Source organism: Artibeus jamaicensis, unplaced genomic scaffold (genome assembly GCF_021234435.1).
Source record: "Artibeus jamaicensis isolate MK-2021 breed Jamaican fruit bat unplaced genomic scaffold, CSHL_Jam_final contig_851, whole genome shotgun sequence".
NCBI lineage: Eukaryota > Metazoa > Chordata > Mammalia > Chiroptera > Phyllostomidae > Artibeus > Artibeus jamaicensis.
In genome coordinates, this window is record NW_026521986.1 from 586,551 (window position 1) to 610,001 (window position 23,451).

Consider the following 23,451-nt stretch of genomic DNA (forward strand, 5'->3'; position numbering starts at 1 on the left):
ATGTTGACAGCTACATGTCAAATGACCTGAGGCTTTAGAAATGTTTTAAAATATTTTCAGCATTCAGAAAATTAAAGATATTACTGTATCAAATATGCCCATCAACCCACCCTGGTGTATGATACCATAACATTTTAACAAATGTATTTCTAAATAATTTCAAAGTAATTTAGTCTTCCAAAACAAAATCCTATATATTTTTAATAAAAATAGTCGTTCCTAACCAGAGAGCAGATTTATATCTTAATATAAACAAGGCAAAACTTAAAATATACAATTATTCTTACCCTGTGACATCTTTCAAAGGCTTGTTTGGTTTCTTGTAAAAGATTAACCACCACTTCTTGGGACAGAAAGGTTTCCCCGTGAGTATCGATACTTGGTCCCAATGGTAAGTTGGTACGTTGTCTAATTCTCTCTTTCAAATCTTGAATACTAGAGCATCATATCAATAAATTTAAAAAACACTTCAGTATACATAGATTTCAACTTTAAATACTCTCAAACATAGTATGTATCAACAACAACAAAAAAAAACTGACCAATAGCCAGGAGACCTAAAAGTTCTAATTCTAATAATTACTTCTGTAAAGAAAGGTAAGCCTTAAATCTCTAAACAGACTTTCATCTGAAAAATTAGGAGATTTAGAATTATGATCTCTATTTAAGCTCTAGAATTTTGATGCAGTAACCAAAACTCTTTGTTCGGTTTTATAGCAAGTGGGCTTTTCCAAATAAGGTAATATTCCACATAATAAATGGTCCTGCTTAAAATAAACTTTAAAAAATTTATCTTTTAAAAATATATTTAACCATTTAAACACAATGGTTATAATAATCTCAACAAATGTATTGCACATTTCTTCATTATTAAACAAGATATATCGAACATGATTTAGCTTTTCTTAATGACTAAGGATCACTTTAAACATTATATGGTGGTATCATCATCATCATCAGGTTAGACTTGGGTTTTTTTTTTGCTCCTAGAACATATAGCTCTAGATATTTTTCTTGAATTTTTATGACGGTTCTTTAGTTTTTATCTTCCTTTACTTACTACTTCTTTCAGATGTCAATTTTTATTTCTAATTATAACCTATCCCTGATCACTATTTAATGTATGACAAACTGGGAAATAAGAAACTGAATAGGGTGTGCATGTAAGTGGACTCTGAACCCTGATTATAAGATTCCAGAGAAGTCATTCTGCTTCATCCTAGAATCAGCTGGGGCTCTAGACAGTTGTAGTCTGGATTAGTGAGGTGCTACCCCTATAAATCATGAAGTAATTTATACCAAATCACATTCTTCAAATGTGTGAACAATCACAAGTTTTAAGGTATTAATTTTATGCACAAGTCATTAAAAAGTTCAGGGTTTCTTTGCTTTCTTTCACACCTACAACAATCAACAAAAAAACAATGTGCTTCCTAGTTAACAACCTGGAATACTGTACTGAGTTTGAAAATAAAAAAGAACCCATAGAGCTATATATAGTACTGGTATTCTGCTGTACATTTTAATTATGTTATGTTAGGTCATTTTCAACAGGTGATTCAAGAGATAGGATTTGATCAACAGTATAAACAAACTGGGTTGAAAGCGTTTTTCAAAGAAAATTCCAATGGCTAAATATCTGACAAGTTTGTGCAAATATAATAAAATTCTTAATATATTTAGTCTTAATATATAATATTTAACAGAAACACTCACCCTCCTGTGCCAATGGATCTCTTTTGATGGTTTTTTGAATCATAATAGCGCTGTAGGATCATAGCACTTCTGCTTTTCAAATATCCAGTCTCCACCTCAATATAGTTCTCCAAATAGGAAATGAAAATGGATTTGATAAGCTTAGACAAGAAAGTCTGTTTATCAGTACCTAAGTTAAACTCCATCAACTTGCTGGAAAGATTCGTGGTTCTTTTCACAGAAGAGGAGGAAAAAAGATTTATATTTTAGGTATAGTAACAATAATAAGGAATATATATTTTAACAATGCGACTTTAATAACTTATGTTAAACCATCATTCTTAAAATTTGCTAAGGTACTTATTAGGAAGCAGAGAATAGCTGTATAGGGTTATATAAACTAGAATGAATATTACAAACAACATTATGGGGGTTTTTTGTTTTGTTTTCTTTTTCTGCAGTTTTTATTAAATTATTGAAGTTCAACTGGTTAATGTGATTATAGGTTTCAAGTCAACATTATGGCTTTGAAAGCTTCCATGAACTCCTAGGGGTGACTTAGCAGAGGAAACTGAGGAAACCAACAACTCCAGAAATGGCAACCAGTGGCACATGGCTTCAAGTATGCTCCAATGCCATTTGTGCAGGACACGGTACACAAGCCAGAATACTGAGAGGTCTGGTCTCTGATCATTCTATTTTATGTTTATCCATGTCGACTTTTCTCTACTTTTGTTTCCCATTGTTGAAGATAGGCTCATAATAATGTTGTTACTGATAGAAACTTTCAGTTAGATTATGGTTCCTTTTTAAAACTCTCCTCCCAAAAGGATGACACTGAAGAATAAGCAATAGGGTTAGGTAAAAACTCTAAATGAAGCTTCTGATACAATATGTCTAAGTTTATAACACTGCTGTTTGCTAACAAACAAAAAAAAAGACAAATTCTCACATGATACTTAAGGTTGAAATTGTCATTTTAAAAGAATTTGTCACTTCCTTTCTCAATTTCTAAAGTTTTAACTACAGATAAATGTAATTATACTACTTCTTGGAGAAAAAATTAAAGAACAATAAACTAGCTTAGAATTCAAATCAGAAACAAAATTCTCAAGTTTTAGTTTAAAGAAGGTAAACAAAGCTTTGTTTCATTCAAGTACACTAATATAAAGCATAATACCCAATAACTTAATGTACTAAGAATACTACAGAACACTAGCCTATACAGCCAAGCATTTAATGCTAAAGGCATGTTGCTATCTGCCAAACTGTTATTCAAAAATACCTAAATACTCTCCCCCCATTTTCCAAAAAACAAAATCTAAGATCTGCTATTATTTTCTAATAATTAAAAATATACCTTGTATATAAATCATAGAGATTTTTGAGATACTGCTCTGCATCAGACTTCCTACATTCTTCTAATTGGTCTTTCACAAAACTCTAAAAAAAAAGTCAACATTTTGTCAATTAAGTAAATACTAAATTACATAGTCAAGATGTATTTTTGTCTGAAATTAACTTCACATTTTTAAAATGTTTTGACTTACAGTTCAATGAAAAAGACAATGCACATAAAATACACCAATATAAAAATGTAAGAAAACAGGTTTAAAAATTTACCACTATATTTACTAGTCCATCTAGATCAGTTTTGGGAATAAGTATTAAGAATTTCAAAATATCCTTGTTTTTTTTTTTTTTTTAAAAAAGGCCTATCCTGACTCATGAAGTACATTTTAAAAACAACAACAACAAAACCCCATTTACCACTGCAGTCAGTTCCTGAAAGCAGCACTTACCAAACTACAGTCTTGGTAGCATTAGTGTCCATTGAGACACTAACAGGCATTACTCTAAAGCTGGGAAATATTATACATTACACCACCACCCCTCCCAAAGAACCACATACACATTAGTACCTTTAAAAGCTATTTAAAAACCTGATTTGTGTTTTAAAAATTTATTTAATGTTTCTTAATCCAGTAGTAAACATAGTTTAAGCAATGTTGCTTTACAGTATAGTGCTGTGAGAGTCAAAGCTGCAAATTAAATTTCTATGTTTTCTTCCCTTCATGTTACTACCATATTACAAAAATTTTATAGATTGCATTTGTAATTCTTGTTCAATTTCACAAATACCATCTATTGGTCAAGGTGAGGACCCCCAAAATAAAAATCTAAGGGTACCCTTCTATAACCTGTTGCTACTGCTACTATTGGTAAACACAATTAAAACATGTGCTCTGATGACATTTATTGATTAGCATATTTTTTCAACAAAACATTATTTTAAAAAAGCATGAGGCTGTCTTTCCTTTCCCCTTCACTGAATAGGTAGATTACTATTTAAGGGTATTACATAGTAAGCTAATTTTTAAAAAACTTTTAAAACATAGAGAAAAAAATCACACATTGCTTTAAGAGCTACTTCATCATTATTTAAAATTACCTGTAGTTTGATTTCAAATACATTTTGAATAAGTTTAGCCAGTACTGTCTCTGGATTACTAAAGATATCTCCAACTTGCTTGTTCACCCGTTGACAGAGTATTGCTGCATCTTCAAATATATCATTTCTCAAATAAGCACCCTAAATAGCAGAGGCATTTTACATAGTGAATAATGAATTTTTAAATGGCTTTTAAAACACAAATTAACATAAAATAAAGTGAAATCCAATAAAGTATACTGTTATGTTACCTCCTGGCACTGCTTTATATAAACATCAACACAATGGGAATAACCCTATGAAGAAGAAAGAAATATGTTATCACTGTTCTGGTTAAATGATAATAATAATCTCAATAAAAGAGGTATTAGACAGGGTGGGGCAAAAGTTGTTTATGTTGTAAGTACACAAAACAGAGTTTATTCTTGTATTATTATTTGTTAATATTTTCCATACAAATAAATCTTTTGTCCCAACTTCTATGTAGTAAAGCTATGACTATGTCCCAAGGAATGGCCAATAGTTATCGGGCTTGAAAGAAGAAAACAGAGGTATAACTGGTTCTTTATAGTCATTTTACCCAGTCACCACCTAGTTCTCCTTCAAATCTAAAACATAAGCAACTAGCACACACACTCACAGACTGAAGGTCTTGAGAAGGTTTTATGTATCTATCTTTCCTGTCTTGAATTCAAAGCAGAGAGTCATATTTAACTGACATTGTGGAAATTTACTTTAAAAACTGGATCCATTTAACAGAATGTGTTTAATATTTTTTTCATTGCTTTTAGAGAGAAGTGGGGAATGAGGTGGGCAGAGAGAGATAGATAGAGGTTGTCTTCCCATACACACCCCACAGGACAATGGTCCAACCAACTGAGCCACACCAGCCATGCATGAATGAAATGTATTTAAATAAAACAATCTGTCATATTAAGCTCAGTATGAGATTTTTGCTTATTAGCAAATCATACATATAAACAAGTAAGGTAAGCAACAGAAAGTATAATATTGTCTCAGGAGCCATTCTTTCTTTTTTAACTGAATTATTGGGGTGACATTGGGTAATAAAATTCTGTAGGTTTCAGGTGTACAATTCTATCATCACCTTAAGTCAAGTCTCCCTCCATCACCATTTATCCCCCTGTAACTTCTACCTCCCCCTACCTCCTTTCTCTCTGGTAATCGCCATCTGTTGTCTCAGTCTATGAGTTTCTTTTATTTATTTTTATTTTTGTTTTTTGCTTAATCCCTTCACGTTTTCCCACCAGTTCTGCAAAATCAAGAGCCATTCTTAATACTTAAATATGGTACTTAAATGAAAAGTACAACAAATGGCTTTTATTTCCCTAATCTGATATAAATGTAAAGAAACATACTGAAGGAAGCACTATTTCTTTAAGCATTCTGTTTACAGAAATGCATTCCCATACAGGAATTCTCTTCCTAATTCAAATTATAGGAAGACAGTTCCATAATAGAATATTCCTTTGTGTTATCACCTGAGATCCTCTGAATTTAATTTAAGTCTTTTACTAGTCATATTCCATCTACTCCATGGTTCCTACATTCCACCAGATATTTAAGGTCAAGTCTTCTTGCTTTTGACCTATTTCATATCATCCTACATTCCACCAGATATTTAAGGTCAAGTCTTCTTGCTTTTGACCTATTTCATATCATGCTTGACTGAAAAAAAATACATTATAAACCAAGAAGGCAAACCATATGATTTTCTATGTCAAACTAAATAAAAATTCATATATAGCTTGATATATACTAATATCAAATATATATTAATGTTTGATAAAATATTGTTATGAACTATAAAATACCTATTTTAATAATATTAAATACCTAAAATTCAACACCACTTAAGGAAAGAGCTATGACATGTACAGTCACATTATTCAAAACAACAGAAGTTATCACTGTGAAATCACACCACTAATAGGGGAAAATCAGAGACTATAATACATAGAATTTATATAACCTCCACAGTCTCAAAAACTAATCTTCATTTTAAATTTTTACTATTTACCTTAAAATGAAGTAAAACTGCTGCTACTTCTCTCATTCTGGAGATTTCACCTCTTCTTTGAGCACTAGTAAACTCCTGAATCAGTTGGCATTCTAAATCGTGGTATTTACCTAAAAATAAAATTTAAAAAAGTCATTCAGCTACAATGAGACAGACACAGTATCTAAGTTATTTGCCAGTATATGAATTATTTATAAATATAATGACTACGGATCTAGCCTTCTTTTGAAAGAATTACAAAATAATATGAGATTACAGGCAGTAGAATCTAGACCCTACATACAATATACTATTGGTATATAAGTCTGTATTTTTAAGGCACAAAATCTTCCTAAGCTAATAAAACAGCGGAGTTCTCATAGTTTGACTGTTATTTACCACTATTACTTCAAAAAGCAGCTGACTGGGAAATACCTCCCAGATAGGGAAAATCTGAAAAGCTACAGGAAGGGAGAGGACTATAGAAACTTTTACTTGAGTTCAGATGCCTTTACCTTGAACAATGGTGGATTCAACATCAAATTTCACCTTAAGATAAAATGTGATATTTGATTCATTACATTCTTGAGGCTATTATGGTTCTGAATAATTGAACTTTGGACTAATCTATAGTGATCACAAATATTGCAGGTAAGTCCAAGTGCCAACCTTTCTGTAACACTTTTGGGAAAACAGATAGCTCTTTGAACCTTCTATGATAATGGTCTCTCGAACAGTGACTCAGGCTATCACAAGAGCCTGCAAATACAGTGGCTGTTCCAGAAATCTGGAATGATCTGCCTAAAATATAATCCAAAGATTGGTAAGAATTAAATTAATCATATAAGGAATTAAATAGGTACTAAAATGCTCATATGAGCTTAGCTTTTAAAAAATAACTTACTTCAGAGATACATGTATGAATACAAAACAATCTTCAAAATATATTGTTAAAATAAAAAAGGGAGGTAAAAGTCACTTGTATAGTATGCTAATTATTTAAAAATAAACGGGGATAGAACTAAATTTTACACATGTATACGTGATTTATGTTCTATGCTTGTACACCCAAATGCTCTGGAGGAATACCAAAGGAAGCTGGCCATGGTTGTTTCAAGGAAGAGCAATCAAACTCAGGGACACCAGGGAAGGGTGACATTGTTTCCACTAACCCTCCTCTTACTAATTTTTTCTCTTACACAAGTAATTTACTACTTGTTCAAAACAGTTAAATAAATAGAACCCCACTTACTTGCAATTTTGGATTTTACATCTGAAAATCTGAAAAAATAAAAACCAATGATGAAATCCATTAGTTGTGACAAATGTACCAGACTAATATAAAATAAAAATAAAAGGAGAAACTGAGTTTGGAGATATATGGCAATCCTTTGTATTAAATGTCATCATAAAAAAAAAGGAAAAAAAAAAGACAAAACCAGAAGGCAGTGAGTATTGACAAAAAGCACACCAGGTGACAAAACTAAATTTCAACAATTCAGATGGGGTATTCAGAAACTAAATATCACAAACCAGACTAGAATTTTTTCAAATATTAAATATCAAGAGGGATGCATATGATGGAAAACTGATGCTGAGAGACCCTATATAATCAGTTTGAAGAGAGAAGAAAGTAGCTGGCAAAAGAGATGCCAAAGAAAGATTAAAAAAGTCATAAAAATTTAGAATTATCCAAAATTGATATACAGTCATGTGCCACTTAATAACAGGAACACATTCTGAAAAATGGTCCCTTGGGCAATTTCATTGTTGTGTGAACATCACAGAGTGCACTTTCACAAACCTAGACGGTATGGCCTACTACATGGCTATACTATATTGTATAGCCTACAACTTAGTAGAGGCTAAAACAAAACTGTAAGAGAAGTATATAACTGTATAACTGAGAAGTGGAAGAAGATGAGTATATGCACGTGTGTTTTATAGAGGAAGCAGGAGAGAGGGAGGGGTGGGAGGGGTAGTCAACAACTAGTATGCACCTATCATGAGTCACACATTTTACCATTTAAGTAAATGGCCTAACTATGAAATGCCATAAAGTTAAAACAGAGGTTTTTGTGGGTCACTTTAAAAACAATTACTCAACATACTGGGCAAGTATGAGATTATTAGTAACAGTTAAGTAACAGATGACCATTACTGCTAATACTTAATGAAGACACAGAGTTGAGAGTAAAATAGGATATATTTTGGGGGTATGTTTGGGGTACTCAATCTCTATGTTTGGAGTATAACAGTAAAGCTTTAAGTATAATAATAAATTTACATTTTACCTGTACCTGAGGACCTTCCAATATTACCAATAACAGATTAAACTGTCTGTCATATGGGAAGGCATATTTCTTTCAAGATATTTATATGAGGAAACCACTGCTACCAATATTTTATTAAAGAATCTAACATTCCATGGACTAAAGGAAATCATGTAAAATTTTTTGGCTCAATGAATTTTTTTTTAGAATAAAACCATGATTACCTGACTTAGCAATGGCCCCAACGCTTTGTAACTAATGCAAGGGTTCTTAACCTCAAGTCCCTAGGGAGGAGTTTGCAAATAAGCCAGTTAGTATAAAATTCCATGAAACTGTATACAACAATCTGTGTATCTGAAATTTTTAAAGAAACTTTAGAGCTTTCATCCACTTTTCTTTTTTCTTTCAAACAACACTCAATTTCTTTTTATCCTCTCCCAAGGATATGTTTAATGACTTTTTAGAGAGAGAGGAAGGGAGAAGTAGAGAGAGAGAGAGACACACCAATGTGAGGAACATCGCTCAGCTGTCTCTCTCATATGTGCTCCAACAGGGGATCAAACCCCAAACATACTTATGCACCCTGACAGGGATCAAACCTACAACCTTTTAGTGCACAGAAATGTTCAACCAACTAAGTCACTGGGCCAGGGCTCATCAGCTTCCAAAGGTACCTTAGGTCTTAAAAAACTTAAGAACTTTCATCTAGAGACTGGAAAAAGCAGCTGAATGATCCTATGCTTAACCTCTCCCTATCTTCTCCCACCTTGGCTGTCAAAGTCCAAAAAATTAAAATTCAAACTCTTGTTTTAGTAAATTTCAAAACTCTCCCATCATTTTTTCCCCAAAAGGAAAACAAAGGATTGAAGTTATTTCAAGGTGTATTACTAGGTTTAGAAACTGAGACCATATCTTTTCATTCAATTACGATACACTATACCTTGTATAAAGGAGGTATTCTATAAATCCTTGTTGAATTAATGAGCAAAGTCATACAGGGAAAAATACAAGTTTATTCTATGAATTGTACCATATATTCAAATTGGCTCTTGAAAAATAAACTTGCCTATCAAAAGGTAACTCTTGGGCGATTAGGTGCAACTTCTGAATGATATCTGCTGCCTCCTTTATCTGTAAAAATAAAAGCAGTAATTTTTTAAAAACTCTTATAAATATGTTTATACTTGAAAATAATAATACTTCCCTATATATACCCACAAACCCTCACTCAAACAATTTTCTTTTAAAATCCACAACAAATAAAGTATTCTTAACAATAGGTATACATCTAGGGTATCACCAATGAGTTAATAAAGCATATATTTGTCATTCTGGCACCAAGATCTTATGATTTTATAGTGTTACAATCACGTTCCCAATGAAACCTGTAGTTCATTTATTTTGAAAAATTTCAACTCACTGCTTACTGAAAGCAGAAGTGTAAGTTTCTTCTGAGTTTATGAATCCAAAAAGGATAAACAAGATTTAAGGAAATTACTCAGATCACACTGCTGCATACATTCAACTTTAAGCTAAGTGAATAAAACAACAAAAATGCCACTTTAACTTATCAATGATTTAGGTCAGACAACCCTCACCCAGCAAAATGTAACTACTCAAAAACTACAGAAATTCTGTTATTAAAAATCAATTATAGAAAATAAATACTCAACAGTTAGCTCAGCATTTCTAAACCACACATAATTTCATAAAGAAAAATGCCAAGCAATCCAATTAAAAATTAGAATAAAAATACTTCATCAGCAATCTGTAGGCAAGCATACTAACTTACATTTTAAAACAATAACTTTTAAGAAGTTAGCTACTCAGTGATTTGAAGTTCTTCTCTGGAAAGTAGTAATTGCAGTTTATAATTAAGACATTGTTATTAATGCTGTAGTTTGCTTTTATCCTTCTGATAGTGCTCACCTTTTCAGAATTTGTAAAAACATCAGATTTCAATTCTCCATCCAGAAACTCATTAAAGTATTTCATCAATTTCTGAGCTTCCACTGCTCGCTGTCTGGGTGTGTTTACCCCTTCCAACTGGTCTCCAAGGTGACAGACCTTGGTTGCTACATAGCTAATGTGTTCATCTAGTTCTTGGAAATGTTGGAAGGCAACCTAGGAAAAAAATGTACGTAAGCATAAAATACAATGGCATAATCCAGTACTTATAATACAATGACAGCACCCAGAATTAACTTATAATTTGTATCAAAATTAACACACCAACTCATCACTACTCTCAAACTTATGTAGCTAAAGATAACACAGAAGTTATATATGAGTTGATCTACAAAAACAATTCATGCTCATTAGATCAGTACATAATCTAAAAACTTTTAAAAAGTTGCAGACTTTTATACTTTTAACTATTAAAATCATATTTTATCATGAATACACTTGCTAATCAACAAGATAGAAAACCAAAGTTCCCAGTACCACTAACTCACAAACAAGTCTGATAACAATGAACTAAGGATCAAAGAGACCAAGTTATCTGAACAACTCACTTGCTACTACACTGAGTCAAAAATGTTGGAAGGGAAACTGATTAAAAAGAATATTTAACATATCTTTATTTTAAATATCTTAAGAGCAATGCTAGTATCCTAAACAAGGTAAAATATTTTTTTTGCCCAGTTTTGAGAACAGAAAAGATAATTATTCTACTTAGGCTAAGGTACATTACTTCCTAGAATATCCCTTTTCCCAGGGTACAATGACTGTCCTGTGGAAGATAAAAACTATGTAGCATGAATGAATGCCTTAGAATTGCCAATAACAAAATTGCTGATAATTCAGTATGATATTTTTGTTCTAACCTTAAATTGAGCAGGGAAAGCTGCAAACATATACTAAGGACTTCCTCTGTGCTAGACACTGTTCTAAGCATGTTACATTTGTTTATTGTAATTAATTCTTACAACAACCTATTTTATATGTAGATAAAAAAACTGAGGCAAAGATTGAGTTACTTGAGTTTATACAGCTAATATTTGGCAGAGCACATTAGCTTTAGAACTTGTTAGATTAACTATTAATACTATTATTATAATCAAGGGAAAACTACCTTAGAAGTATTTGGAATCTATCACCTTAACTATTTAGAAATAATTTTCTATCTTATGCAATTTACTTTTTTATTAAATATTTTCTCGCAGTCAAATATCCTTACGCGAAGGACTCTAACTTAATAAATCTGAGCAGAGATCAATCAGTTTGCTAATCCCTAACATCAAAAAACAGTCTCTGGGAGGCAGCAGAGCTAAACAATGTTCCTCAACTTATACACTAAAAAAGGGAAATCAAGTTCTAGATCAGGCCCAGGTTGTGAAAGGCATTTGGGGGTTCCAGACTAAGTGTAGGGCCTAAGAAGATTGGTCTATTTAGCCCTAGGGCCAGTCTAGTAATTTGTTTTTAATCCAAAATGTACTAAAGAAGAATTCTGCACCTACTTTTCCTGTAGTTACATTATAATTCTTATTAGGACACACTTCATGACTGGTGAAACTTCCCAGACCAGGGTCCCCCTGGGGAAAAACCTTATCCAGGCAACAGTTAGTCTGGTAGTACTTTGATGATTACATGAGAATGCAAATGACTACCTAAATGTCCAACCTAACAATGAACCCCTGAAGATACAGGCCTCCTGAAACATCATTCCCAAAACGTTGCATTGTTAGAGGGGAAGCAAGGACCACACTGTACTGGAGAGCACCCCATCCTAAGAAGGGACTGCTATGATCCCAAACCAACAACACCCACTGCCAAGAGTATCTAATAACAACTCACTAAAATTTTATCCAATGGCATGGGAGCAATAGAGAGAAATTTAATAGGTGCTATAAGTTGATACGATTAAAATTTTTTTATTTATAGTTAGAGAGAGAGGAAGGGAAGAAGAGAAACATTAATGTGTGGTTGCCTCTTGCATGCCCCCAAGTGGGGACTTGGCCTGCAACCCAGGTATGTGCCCTGACTGGGAATTGAACCAGTGACACCTCGGCTCCCAGCCTGCGCTCAATCCACTGAGCTACACCAGCCAGGGCCCAAAACGAGATTTTTATTAAGAACTTAAAGCTGGAAGGAAATAAGGACATTATAGCTATATAAACTATTCATTGTTCAGCTAAGTATTTACCTGATTGCTTTTCTGGAGCTCTTGCACCTTCTTGGCAAATTCCTTGGCTTCTTTCTGACACTGTTGCTCTAGTTTCTCTACCTTCCTTTGAATCCTTTCATCCATTATCTGTAGTTCTTGAATATGATTTACAAATTCTTCTAATAACCTAATAGAGAAAAATGAGAATATGTATAAACCCACCTGTTTAATTTTAGGAACTAACCAGTTCATTGTAAATTAAGTAATAATAGGATGATCATGTTAATCTTCTCTATAGCGTCTTGTTGGGATCATCACAGACATGAATAAAAACCTCACCTAGAATCTCCATTAACCTCCAAAACAAAACCAATTTCAAAGAAACAGTCAAAAGGTAAATGTACTATATAAAAATAATATTGTGCATTCCGGGGTACATTGACTTTCTGTTCCCCCAATTTACGGCTAAAAACAATACATTTGACATGTTTTTATTACCAACTCTAATTTATTACTAATTGGAGAAAATATTAAATTCTTACACAGTGACAAAATCCCTTCTCTCATACCAGTTAAAGTCCTTCTCTAAAATAAAAGGAATGTAAAGGGGGGGGAAATCAGTGCCCAACTTCTAATGTTTATGTCTTTTTAATGACCAATTATTAACTGATACACCTTTACATGAACTTTATAAGAAATTCCAACAGTCACATCTATTTCAAACACAAATTTGTACTAGATCAAGTCTATGAAAAAAATTTACTTCACCTTTTAGGATCAAAAGCTTCAGATCCCCCTCTAGAGCCTCCTCCTGGGGTTCTCCATACAAGACGTTCAATATACTCGTCTGCCACAAAAGGCTCCTAGTTAACAAAATAAATGTTCTTTTAAAATTTTTTCATAGAATATAATACCACTTACAAAAATGAAACAGGTTCTACCATGTGAGAACTTAAAATTAAATTACTAATACCAGTTAAAACATCCTAACAGAAAAGTGTACGAAGGACACAATTTATAGAAGAAATACAAATGGTCAAGAAACACAAAAAATATGATGAAATTTCACCAGTAATCAAATCAGGTAAAATTATCACACTGTTATCTCACAGTGACAAAGTCTTTTTTAATTATATGTAGTGCAGGAAAGGGAAAGCTGAAATTCACACTCTCATCACTGCCTGGAATGTTAACAGGCACAGTATTTTTGTGACCTTTGAAGGGCAATAAGTAATACTTCAGTAACATCAACAGTATTACAAATGTCCTTATACCTTAACCCACTAATTCTACTTTTAAAATGTTAAGGGAAAAGCAGATATGAGCACAAAAATTTTTGCAGAATGTTCACTGAATACGATACACATTAAAAATTTTTCTACATAAATTTTCAACAAAATCATTATTGAAAAATTATGGTAAACTTATAAGGTAAAAAGCTATGTTGCTATTAAAATCATGTTATAAAAATTTAATGAAATGAGAAAAATGCTCACATAATATCTGATGAAAAAAGCAGTTCTCAGAAACAAAACTTTCTCAGAAAAAAAAATATTAATTGAAAAACAAAAATAGAAGGACCAATCAAAAAATGTTCAAATGTTCACCATCAGTTTAATAATTTGTTTTTATATTAATATATACTAATTTACCTACTTCCCATACTACCCAATTGCAAATGAACATCATATATTGCCTCCCACTTAGCATGTAACTTAGGCTGGTAGCATTTCCTGGTGATTCCAGTTTAAATTCTTATACCTGTAAAACTTTCCACTTGTTAATCATACTTTTAAAACATTTTTACTGATATGCATTCATTGAACAAAAATTTCAGTGTCAAGCACTCTGTTAGGCTTCAGAATAAAATAAGATGTATAAAACATAAATTGTACCTCTGAGAAACTTGTAATCTAACAGAAAAAAAATATATGTGTGTGTGCAATAGTATATAGTAAGTAATTTTTAAAATGCATTCACAAACCTAAGTATTAAAATTGAATGAGTTGTTATAACTCAGTAAGTAGTTGGGAAATAGAAATAGGATAACTCATTAAGTCAGCAAATGTTCACTGAGCACCTACTATGTGCTGGGGAAGGTGGTAGGTGCTAAGAATATAGATGTGAATTCAACAGACAGAATCACTGCAAGGCCTCATAGAAATGATCTTCTAAGAATGTCAACATTAAGCAAATAATTATAAAAATAACAAATTTCAATTGTGATAAATGTGGGAGACTTCCAGTTAAGATGGAGGTGTAGGCAGACATCCTTTGCCTTCATGTACAACCATAAGAAGAATCACACCTAACCTCAAAACAAAGTAACACCCAGAGCTGCTAGAAAATTGAACTGTATGGAAGTCTGACAACCAAGGATTTGAAGAAGACATATTCATCCAAACAGGTAGGAGGGGCAGAGACAGGGAGCCAGTCAGTACGGTGGCAGTGATGTGGCAGCAGCATTGGTGGAACAGGTGGTCTTACATTTACTTGTGGTGGACAAAAATTGGGAGGGCTATCTTGGGAGGGAGGGATAGCTTGGGAGGAAGGGATACCAGCCCCAAGCCAGACCGCCCAGCACAGGATTCAAGCACTAGGAATTAAAGCCTCATAACTTCTGGCTGTAACAACTAGTGGGGTTTGGGGCAGTGGAAGAAACTGCCAGTCTCTCAGTAGAGTCCAGTTAAATGGCCCACACAGCCCTAGAAAGTAGGCAAGCCCACCCACTATGGAAACCACCAACAGGGCAGCACCAGGAAAGGCAGCGGTATCATACAGGAAGGAGATGGAGAAAATGGAAGTGGGGTGAGTGCTGAGCAAGCCTCCAGCAGCCAAGCAGTGGCTCTGTTGCCTCTTCAATCCTTTCTCCACATACAGAGCTACAAAGCAGTGAAGCAGGTTGCCCCACCCTGAAGAATACCTAAGGCTCTAACCATACAACTTAACTGGTACCCTAAGACAGGGAATCAAAGTTCTACCTTACACATGGAAACAAACACAAGGAGGCTGCCAAATAGAGGAGACCAAGAAATACTGCCCAAATGAAAAAAAAAACAGGACAAAACCCCAGAAAAAGAACTAACTGAAATGGAGACAGCCAACCTATCAGATGCAGAGTTCAAAACACTGGTGATAAGGATGTTCAGAGAACTCACTGAGCACAGCAAACATATAAAAGAAGAAATGAAGGCCACACTAAGTGAAATAAAGAAAAACCCACAGGGAACCAACAGTAAACAAAAGGAAGTCAGGGTTCAAGTAAACTATTTGGAACATAAAGAAGAAATAAATAATCAACCAAAACAGAATGAAGAAACAAGAATTCAAAAAAACAGGGAGAAAATAAAAGACTCTATGACATCTCTGAAAGTGCCAACTTCCAAATCACAGGGATGCCAGAACAAGAGAAACAACAAGAAGTTGAAACCTTATTTCAAAAAATAATGAAGGAAAACTTTCCTAACTTGGCAAAGGAAATCGACGTAGAAGTCCAGGAAACACAGAGAATCCCAAATAAGTTGGACCCAATGAGAACCACAAGACACATCATACTTAAAATGCCAACGGTTAAAGATAAAGGGAGAATCTTAAAAGCAGCAAGAGAAAAGCAGAAAGTTACCTACAAAGGAGTTCCCATAGGACTATGAGCTAATTTCTCAAAAGAAACTTTGCAAGCAAGAAGGGACTGGCAAGAAGTATTTACAGTGATGAAAAGCAAAGACTACAACCATGATCACTCTACCCAGAAAAGCTATCATTTAGAATGGCAGGGCAGATAAAGTACTTCCCAGAGAAAGTAAAGCTAAAGTTCACCATCACCATGCCCTTAATTATATGAAATGTTAAAGGCACTTATTTAAGAAAAAGAAGATCAAAATATGAACATTAAAATGACAACAAACTCACAGCTATCAACAACTGAATCTAAAAAAAACAAACTAAGCAAACAACTAGAACAGGAACAGAATCATAGATATGGAGATCATTTGGAGGGCCATTAATGGAGAGGGGGATGGGGAAGAATGGGGAAAAGGTACAGGGATTAAAAAGCATAATTGGTAGCTAAAAACAGACAGGGGGAGGTTGAAAACAGGGTAAGAAATGCAGAAGCCTAAGAACTTATATGCACAACCCATGGACATGAACTAAGGGAGATGGATGATTGCTGAAGGGAAGGAGAGTACTGGACAGAGGTGGAAAAAGGGAGAAAAAACTGGGGCAACTGTAATAGCACAATCAATAAAATACACTTAAAAATGTGATAAATGTGATGGAAAGAAAAGTCCTGTATATTTTAAGAGTATACAGAGGTGTGCAATTCCAAGTATGTGAAAGAATTTAATATATAACAATATATATTATTATATATACGATAAGTTTATTCTTGTATTATTACATATTAATTATTGTATTGATTATTATTAACATCCTTTGCCCACCCTGTGTAAGAGAAACAGAAAAGGATAGGAAGATGGTGAGGGACAGAAGAAGAATGGCAAAAAGTGGTGCTGTAACAAGTAAACTCTCTGTGAACATGATACTAAGCTGATACCAGAGGAAAGTAGAAAATTCAGCCAGACAGAAATGGAATAAATAGTATTCCAGACCATTATGGAAAGAAAGACAGAGCTTAACCCATCAGAGGACTGAGACGTAAGCATGGACTAGATGACAGAAACCACATGTGGAAGGGATCCAGTTAAGACCAATGGGTGATAAGCTTGTACTTTTTATCATCACCATTATTATCATATTGGGCACTTGGTCTATACAATAAGGGCTATTACAGTGGGGAAATCTAACTAGAAGTCTTTGAAATTGCCCCTCTCTAACTCAATGTAGTAAATCATGTGGGATGACAAAAAATTAGAACTATTCTTAAGGCTCTAAAGCAAAGATCAGCAAATTTTTCCTTAAAAAGGCCAGACAGTAAGTATTTTAGGTTTCTAGGCCAGTCTCTGTTACAACCATTCAACCCTGCCATTATAGTACAAATGCAGCTATATATAATATACAGACAAGTGGGTATGGCTGTGTATCAATTAAACTTTAAAAACGGGCCTCTATACCATGAGCTGTAAGTTTACTGACTCCAGATCTAAAGAATGCAGGTGTGGTTTTACTCATCATTTTCATCAGTCTGGATTTTTCAGAACCAGACAAATCTGGAGGATAACTACCTCAAAATCAACCAATGCATTATGGTACATAGCCAATGATTTGGCAGTTATATATTTTCTACCCCTATCAGCAAAGAGGATCAGACAATTCACAGTCACACAGAACTGACAACAGTATACATTTAGTTTTGCTTCAAGGCAGTGTGAACTTTCCTACACTGTATTATAACATTATCTGTACCATAGGACATTCTCAGAACATCTTATTAACCCATACTAACTGACATCACAATAATTGGGCTGGGTTAAGCAAGCAGTGGCTAACACACTGGAGGAGCCTTGATATAATCCTTATACTCCAGAGAGTGGGACATAACTGCACAAAGATTCAGCGGTAAAGTGAATCAATAAAATTTTTAAGGTTGTCAGGGGCATGCTGGACATCTCATCCAAAATAAAGAACAAATTGTTGCACCTCCTGTAACAAAGAAGGACATGCAACACCTGGTAGACTTTTTTGCCGTTCTAGAGGCAGCATAATCCACACCTGCTCTGGCACATATACCAGGTGATACAAAAGCAGAAAAGGGTTCTGCAAATGTGGAGGCCATAAAACCAACCCTGGTTGTCTGAGCCATACAACTTAGCAGACCCTATAGTGTTACAGTAATCAGTATTTACTAAAGTATTAAAGGTATCAGTGTTAAGAAACGATGTCATATGGAGTTATGGCAAGGTCCAATGGGATAATCATGGCACAGACCCCTGGATGTGAAACGAGATCACTCCAGCAGCAGCGGAAAATTATACATCTTTTGAGAAACAACTCCTGGTGGGCTACTGGATGCTGGTAGATGGCGCACCTGACCACAGATGACAAAGTGACCATGCATCTGGAACTATACAACACTATCTGGGTTTTAATACACTTACTAAATGAAAAGTGGACTCAGGAACTATCCATCATAAAATGGAAGTGGTAAATGCAGAATCAAACATGCAAACAGGACCAGAAAGCAAAGTGCCTAAACGGGTACAAAGATCTTTACACTTCACGCCCACTCTCGGATCCATTCACATGACTCTACCCCAAACTTCCCTGTCTTCCACAACTATTGCACTAGCACCCTTCTCTCAATTTACACCTAGGGTTTTATGAGGTGATCTTTTACAATCAGCTGAAGGACAAGGAAAAAGCCTGAACTTGGTTCATGAAGAGCTGGCCAGGCATTTGAGTGCTTACTAAAATTGGACAGCAGCTGCAGTCACGTCCTCACTCAGGGCTGGCCATGAAATTCAGTGGCAAGAAAAGTATCTTCCCAAGAGGCAACGGTTCAGAAATATACGTGGTCATCCTCTTCAGTGGACAGAGAACACATCTGAGGTTACAATATACACAGACTCACAGAAAATAGCAAAGGGCCTGGCTATCAGAGGACAAAGATTAGAAGCCTGAAGACAGCCCCAACTGGTGTGGCTCAGTGGACTGAGTGCCAGCCCATGAACCAAAGGGTCACTGGTTCGATTCCCAGTCTACGGCACATGTCTGGGTTGCAGGCCAGGTCCCTAGTGAGGGGGTGCACAAGAGGCAACCACACATCCATGTTTCTCTCCTTCTCTTTCTCCCTCCTTTCCCCACTTTCTAAAAATAAATAAATAGCATCTAAAAAAAAAAGAAAGACTAAAAAAAAAAAGAAAGATTGAAGACAGGGAAGTCTGGGGTAGAGTCATGTGAATGGATACGAGAGTGGGCATGAAGTATAAAGATCTTTGTATCACATGTTAACACCCCCAGAGGACAGATATCCACCACACAAGAAGAATTAAACAACCTAGAAGACAAAATTCCTCTGCCAGTCAACATCAGCCAGCCTCTGCCCGGCATTACTAGCACATCAAACAGAGCACAGTATAGACACTACATGGCCCAACAGCATGAGGTCCTACTTACCTAGGCTGATCCACCTACTGTGAAAGCCAAGTATCTGTGAAAGCCAAATATCTAGGCTAACATTGACACACACCAACTATGAGCCCTTATACAATCCCATCCTTCATGTAGACTAATCAGCCATGTGGTGGCAAGCTGACTACGTTGAGCCCTTTCCCATCTGGCAAAGTAATTCATTCTGATGAAAATTAAAAACATTTCAAGTTGGGTTTGTCTCTCCTCCAAGGGAGTGTTTGTTCCCCTGGCATGAGAGCCCGCATATCATATCAGACCAAGAGACCCATTTTATAGCAAAGGTGGTGACCGTGGGATCCACTGGTCATATTGCAAACCATACCACCCAGAAGCTGCCAGTCTGACAGAGCACTGAACAGCCTGCTGAAGGCACAGCTGAAGCACCAGTTCAAAGACAATACTCTAATGATGGAGCACTGTCCTCCAAGATGTAGTATACATTCTGAACTAAAAACCTTTATATGATGTTGTGTTCTCAAAGGTGGGAAAACACGAGTCTAAGAACAAGGAGTAAAAGCAGAAGTGGCCTTGCTTATAATGATTCCCTAATTTGTGCTTACTATTCCTGCATTTCTGGCATCTTCAGGGTTAGAGGACTTACACTCCCAACAGGAAACACTTTGGCCTGGGAACGTAATAAGGAGTTCCTTTAAACTCTAACTATAGGCACTGCCTGTACATTTTGACTGCTTATATTCAGGGGGAAAAAGGTGAAGAGTGGCATCTTTGTCAGGGGCACTTGACACTAGTCATTATAAGCAGGGCTGCTATTACACAATGGGTACAGGAAATATGTTTGACACGTTGGTCTCCTCATGGAAATCTCTTGATACTCCGTTGACCAATTCTAAAGTACATGGACAAATATGGCTACTCTGGCCTAAGAAGAGTATGGTAACCAGTTAAACCACCGAGAATAGCTACAGTACTAACTGAAGGGGGCCGGAGAGAGGTGGTTAGAATGAAAAGTAGAGGAGGGAAACAAGTGTATATCAGTTGCAACCCAAGAGCTGCAGTTCATCCCACTAAATTTCTAATTTTCCTCTAAGGTAAGAACCCCAAGTAGAAAGCTAAAGGAACTGTTCCTCAAATGTATACGAAGAAGTGGAGTCTAGGGGCACCAGGATGGTCTATGGTGGATACAGTGATGTGTCATCCAGGCCACCTTTCAAGAAGGGATGTGCTCTAGCTCTTAGCAGTGCTATCCTCAGAGAGCCTTCATCTGACAGTATTTTCAGAGATCTCCTAAGCTGCAGAGAAGCACTTCACTCAAAGTCACACCTTTACCAATGCGGTCTATATTCAATGACTGAACAAGATGGGGATTATAAATGTCTGACCACTTTGGTCCAATGCAGGACAACTCTGATAGGTCATTTTAGTTCCAGAACTCCCCAAAGGGGCCACCAACACTGTCATGGACCAACACTGTAGCTCTACTTTTCCACAGGCCCAATCGTGCATGCGTACTCTGCTGCTTCACAGTTGTTCATCCCAAGGGTACTTCCTAATAAATATTCTGCACACTAAACTCTGTCTCAAAGTCTTCTCAGAGAATTCAACTTGCAACACAGCAGTAGTCCAATCAGAGACAATAATGACTCAGATGTAAGTAGAAGTGGAGGGGTGCTGAAAAATGATCAGGTATGTGACATTTTAAAGGATGTACTCATATAAATTACTTAAAGATTAATGTGGGGAGAAATTTAAAAAAGGAATTGTGATTACTCATAGAGGTTTGCAGCTTGAACAACTGTGTGAATGGTGGGTGTGCCATTTCCTGAGACTGGGGAAAGAGATGGAAGAGAGATTAAGGGAACAAGAGTTTTATTCAGTATTTGTTATGTTGTAGATGCCTATTAGATATACAAGTGAAAGCAAACAGTCAGAAAAATAAGTTTGTATTACAGGGAAGAAACTGAAACTAAGTATAATTTTTTAAATACCATTTAAAACCTCTGAATTGGATGAGATCACCTATAAGGAAGAAGAGCGCACCAACATTTAGAGATGGGAGAGGAAAAAGATCCAACAAAAGAAACAAAACAGGAGGGACTGGTGAAGGAGAGGGAAAATTATGAAAGAACGATGTCCTGAAAACAAAGTGCAGGTTTTATCTTCAGAGGCAATCAAATCACCATAGAAGTTTAAGATAAATGAATCTAATGTAACCAAAGTTCCATCAAAGCAGAAAACAAATAATTCTCCATAACTTGTTTTCTGTGTTTAAAACCAAATAAATCTCTGTAACTTGCTTTCTAATACTCAACATTGCTACAAAGGCATTTACAATGAGAAAAAGCCAAATTAGCAAGCTCTATGACCTCCGAATGACCAAGTCCTCCCAAGGATTCTCAAGGATACTTGGAAACAAGTACCACCTCCAAAAATCTTTTAGAATTTCATGAACCTGACAAAGGTGTATCTTCACCTTCTATTTTACTATGGTAATTAAAAGCAAAAATTGCCAAAACAAAAACAAAAGTTGAAGAAATATACACTACAGACTAAGATACTATAATATTAAATTCAACTTTACATAATTGGTTACTGTGTTGCTCTATTAAACTGATTTCATTTATATTCCTTACATATGCTACCAATTGTTAGGAAAACTTGGGGTCTGGGGTCACTTCTATTAAAAATTAAGACATTAAGCTCTTGGACAGGAACATAAATCCCTAATTTAACATTGTTTGAGATACCCAACTAAACTTCTATATTTTCTTATAGCATCTTCCCCACAATAGATCTAGTACAATGTGTTACAACCACCCATATCTGTCTCTCCACACCCCCCACACACAAAAAAGTCATGTCACCCCTCTTAGACATGGTCTTTATAAAGCCTTCTCAAAGCTTCTCCCAACTGCCCCTGTGGTAGCAACGCCTCACTATGAGCCACCACTCCCACACCTAATGCTGACACAGATCTTCTCTCTTCACACTATTTCCTGAATACCCTTTGCCTTAGAAACTGGAGTCATCTTCTATCTATGCCATGGAATCATCTATCAGCATGCAATATATATGTCATTACTATCTGAAACCTTTCCTAATTATGCCAGAAAGAAATTCTGTACTCCCACTGCACTGCATTATTTGTTAACCAATGTCCCCTGTAATGCTGTCATATAAGAAATACACATTTTGCTCTTTGTACTCAGTTCCTGACCAGAGCTCCTAAAATCTTTGGAATTACCTGAATGATAAAGGGGCTAGAAACATCCTTTATTCTAGTATTTAGTTTTTGACCCCCTTTCCTGACACATCGCTCCTAAATCCCTTGGAATTTTGTCTTTTGTTCTACCGAAGAAACTCTTGGTGGGCTCCTGGACGGTGCCTCATCATCAGAAGACCAAACATTATTAGAAGACTAGAACTTTCTGCCTCACACCCCATACTCCAGGGAGGGGAGATGGTCTAGACATCGAGTTAATAATTGTTTCTACATGATGAAGCCTCCACAAAAACACCTAATGTAGAGTTCAGAGAGCTTCCAGGTTGCTAAAGACATCAAAATGCTGGTAGGGTGGCCCACTAGAGAGGGCATGGAAGCACTGCACTCCTTCCCCTATATGCTGCCCCATGCAGCTCTTTCATCTGGTTGTTCCCGAGTTGCACCCTTTTATTATAAACCAGTAATTAAGTAGTTTTCCTGAGTTCTATGAGCCCTTCCAGCAAACTATCAAATCTGAAGAGGGGGTCATGAAAACCCCCAATACACAGCCAGTCAGCAGGAAGCACAGGTAACAACCTGGACTGTAACTGGTATCTGAAGTAGAGGTGTCTTGTGGGACCTGAGCTCTTAACT

General features: G+C 35.5%; 1 protein-coding gene across 1 annotated transcript in view; it reads right to left on the reverse strand.

Moving 5' to 3' along the window:
• EXOC5 (exocyst complex component 5) overlaps positions 1 to 23,451 on the reverse strand; it is a 51,052-nt gene that overhangs the window by 22,523 nt on the left and 5,078 nt on the right. The window contains exons 2-12 of the mRNA XM_037139692.2: positions 13,317 to 13,411; positions 12,588 to 12,735; positions 10,370 to 10,564; positions 9,507 to 9,571; positions 7,420 to 7,448; positions 6,189 to 6,298; positions 4,399 to 4,443; positions 4,148 to 4,288; positions 3,056 to 3,138; positions 1,717 to 1,926; positions 288 to 435 (exon numbers count right to left, since the gene is read on the reverse strand). Of these exons, the coding sequence (XP_036995587.1) occupies positions 288 to 435; positions 1,717 to 1,926; positions 3,056 to 3,138; positions 4,148 to 4,288; positions 4,399 to 4,443; positions 6,189 to 6,298; positions 7,420 to 7,448; positions 9,507 to 9,571; positions 10,370 to 10,564; positions 12,588 to 12,735; positions 13,317 to 13,411 (1,269 nt within the window). The remainder of the gene's footprint in view (positions 1 to 287; positions 436 to 1,716; positions 1,927 to 3,055; positions 3,139 to 4,147; positions 4,289 to 4,398; positions 4,444 to 6,188; positions 6,299 to 7,419; positions 7,449 to 9,506; positions 9,572 to 10,369; positions 10,565 to 12,587; positions 12,736 to 13,316; positions 13,412 to 23,451) is intronic.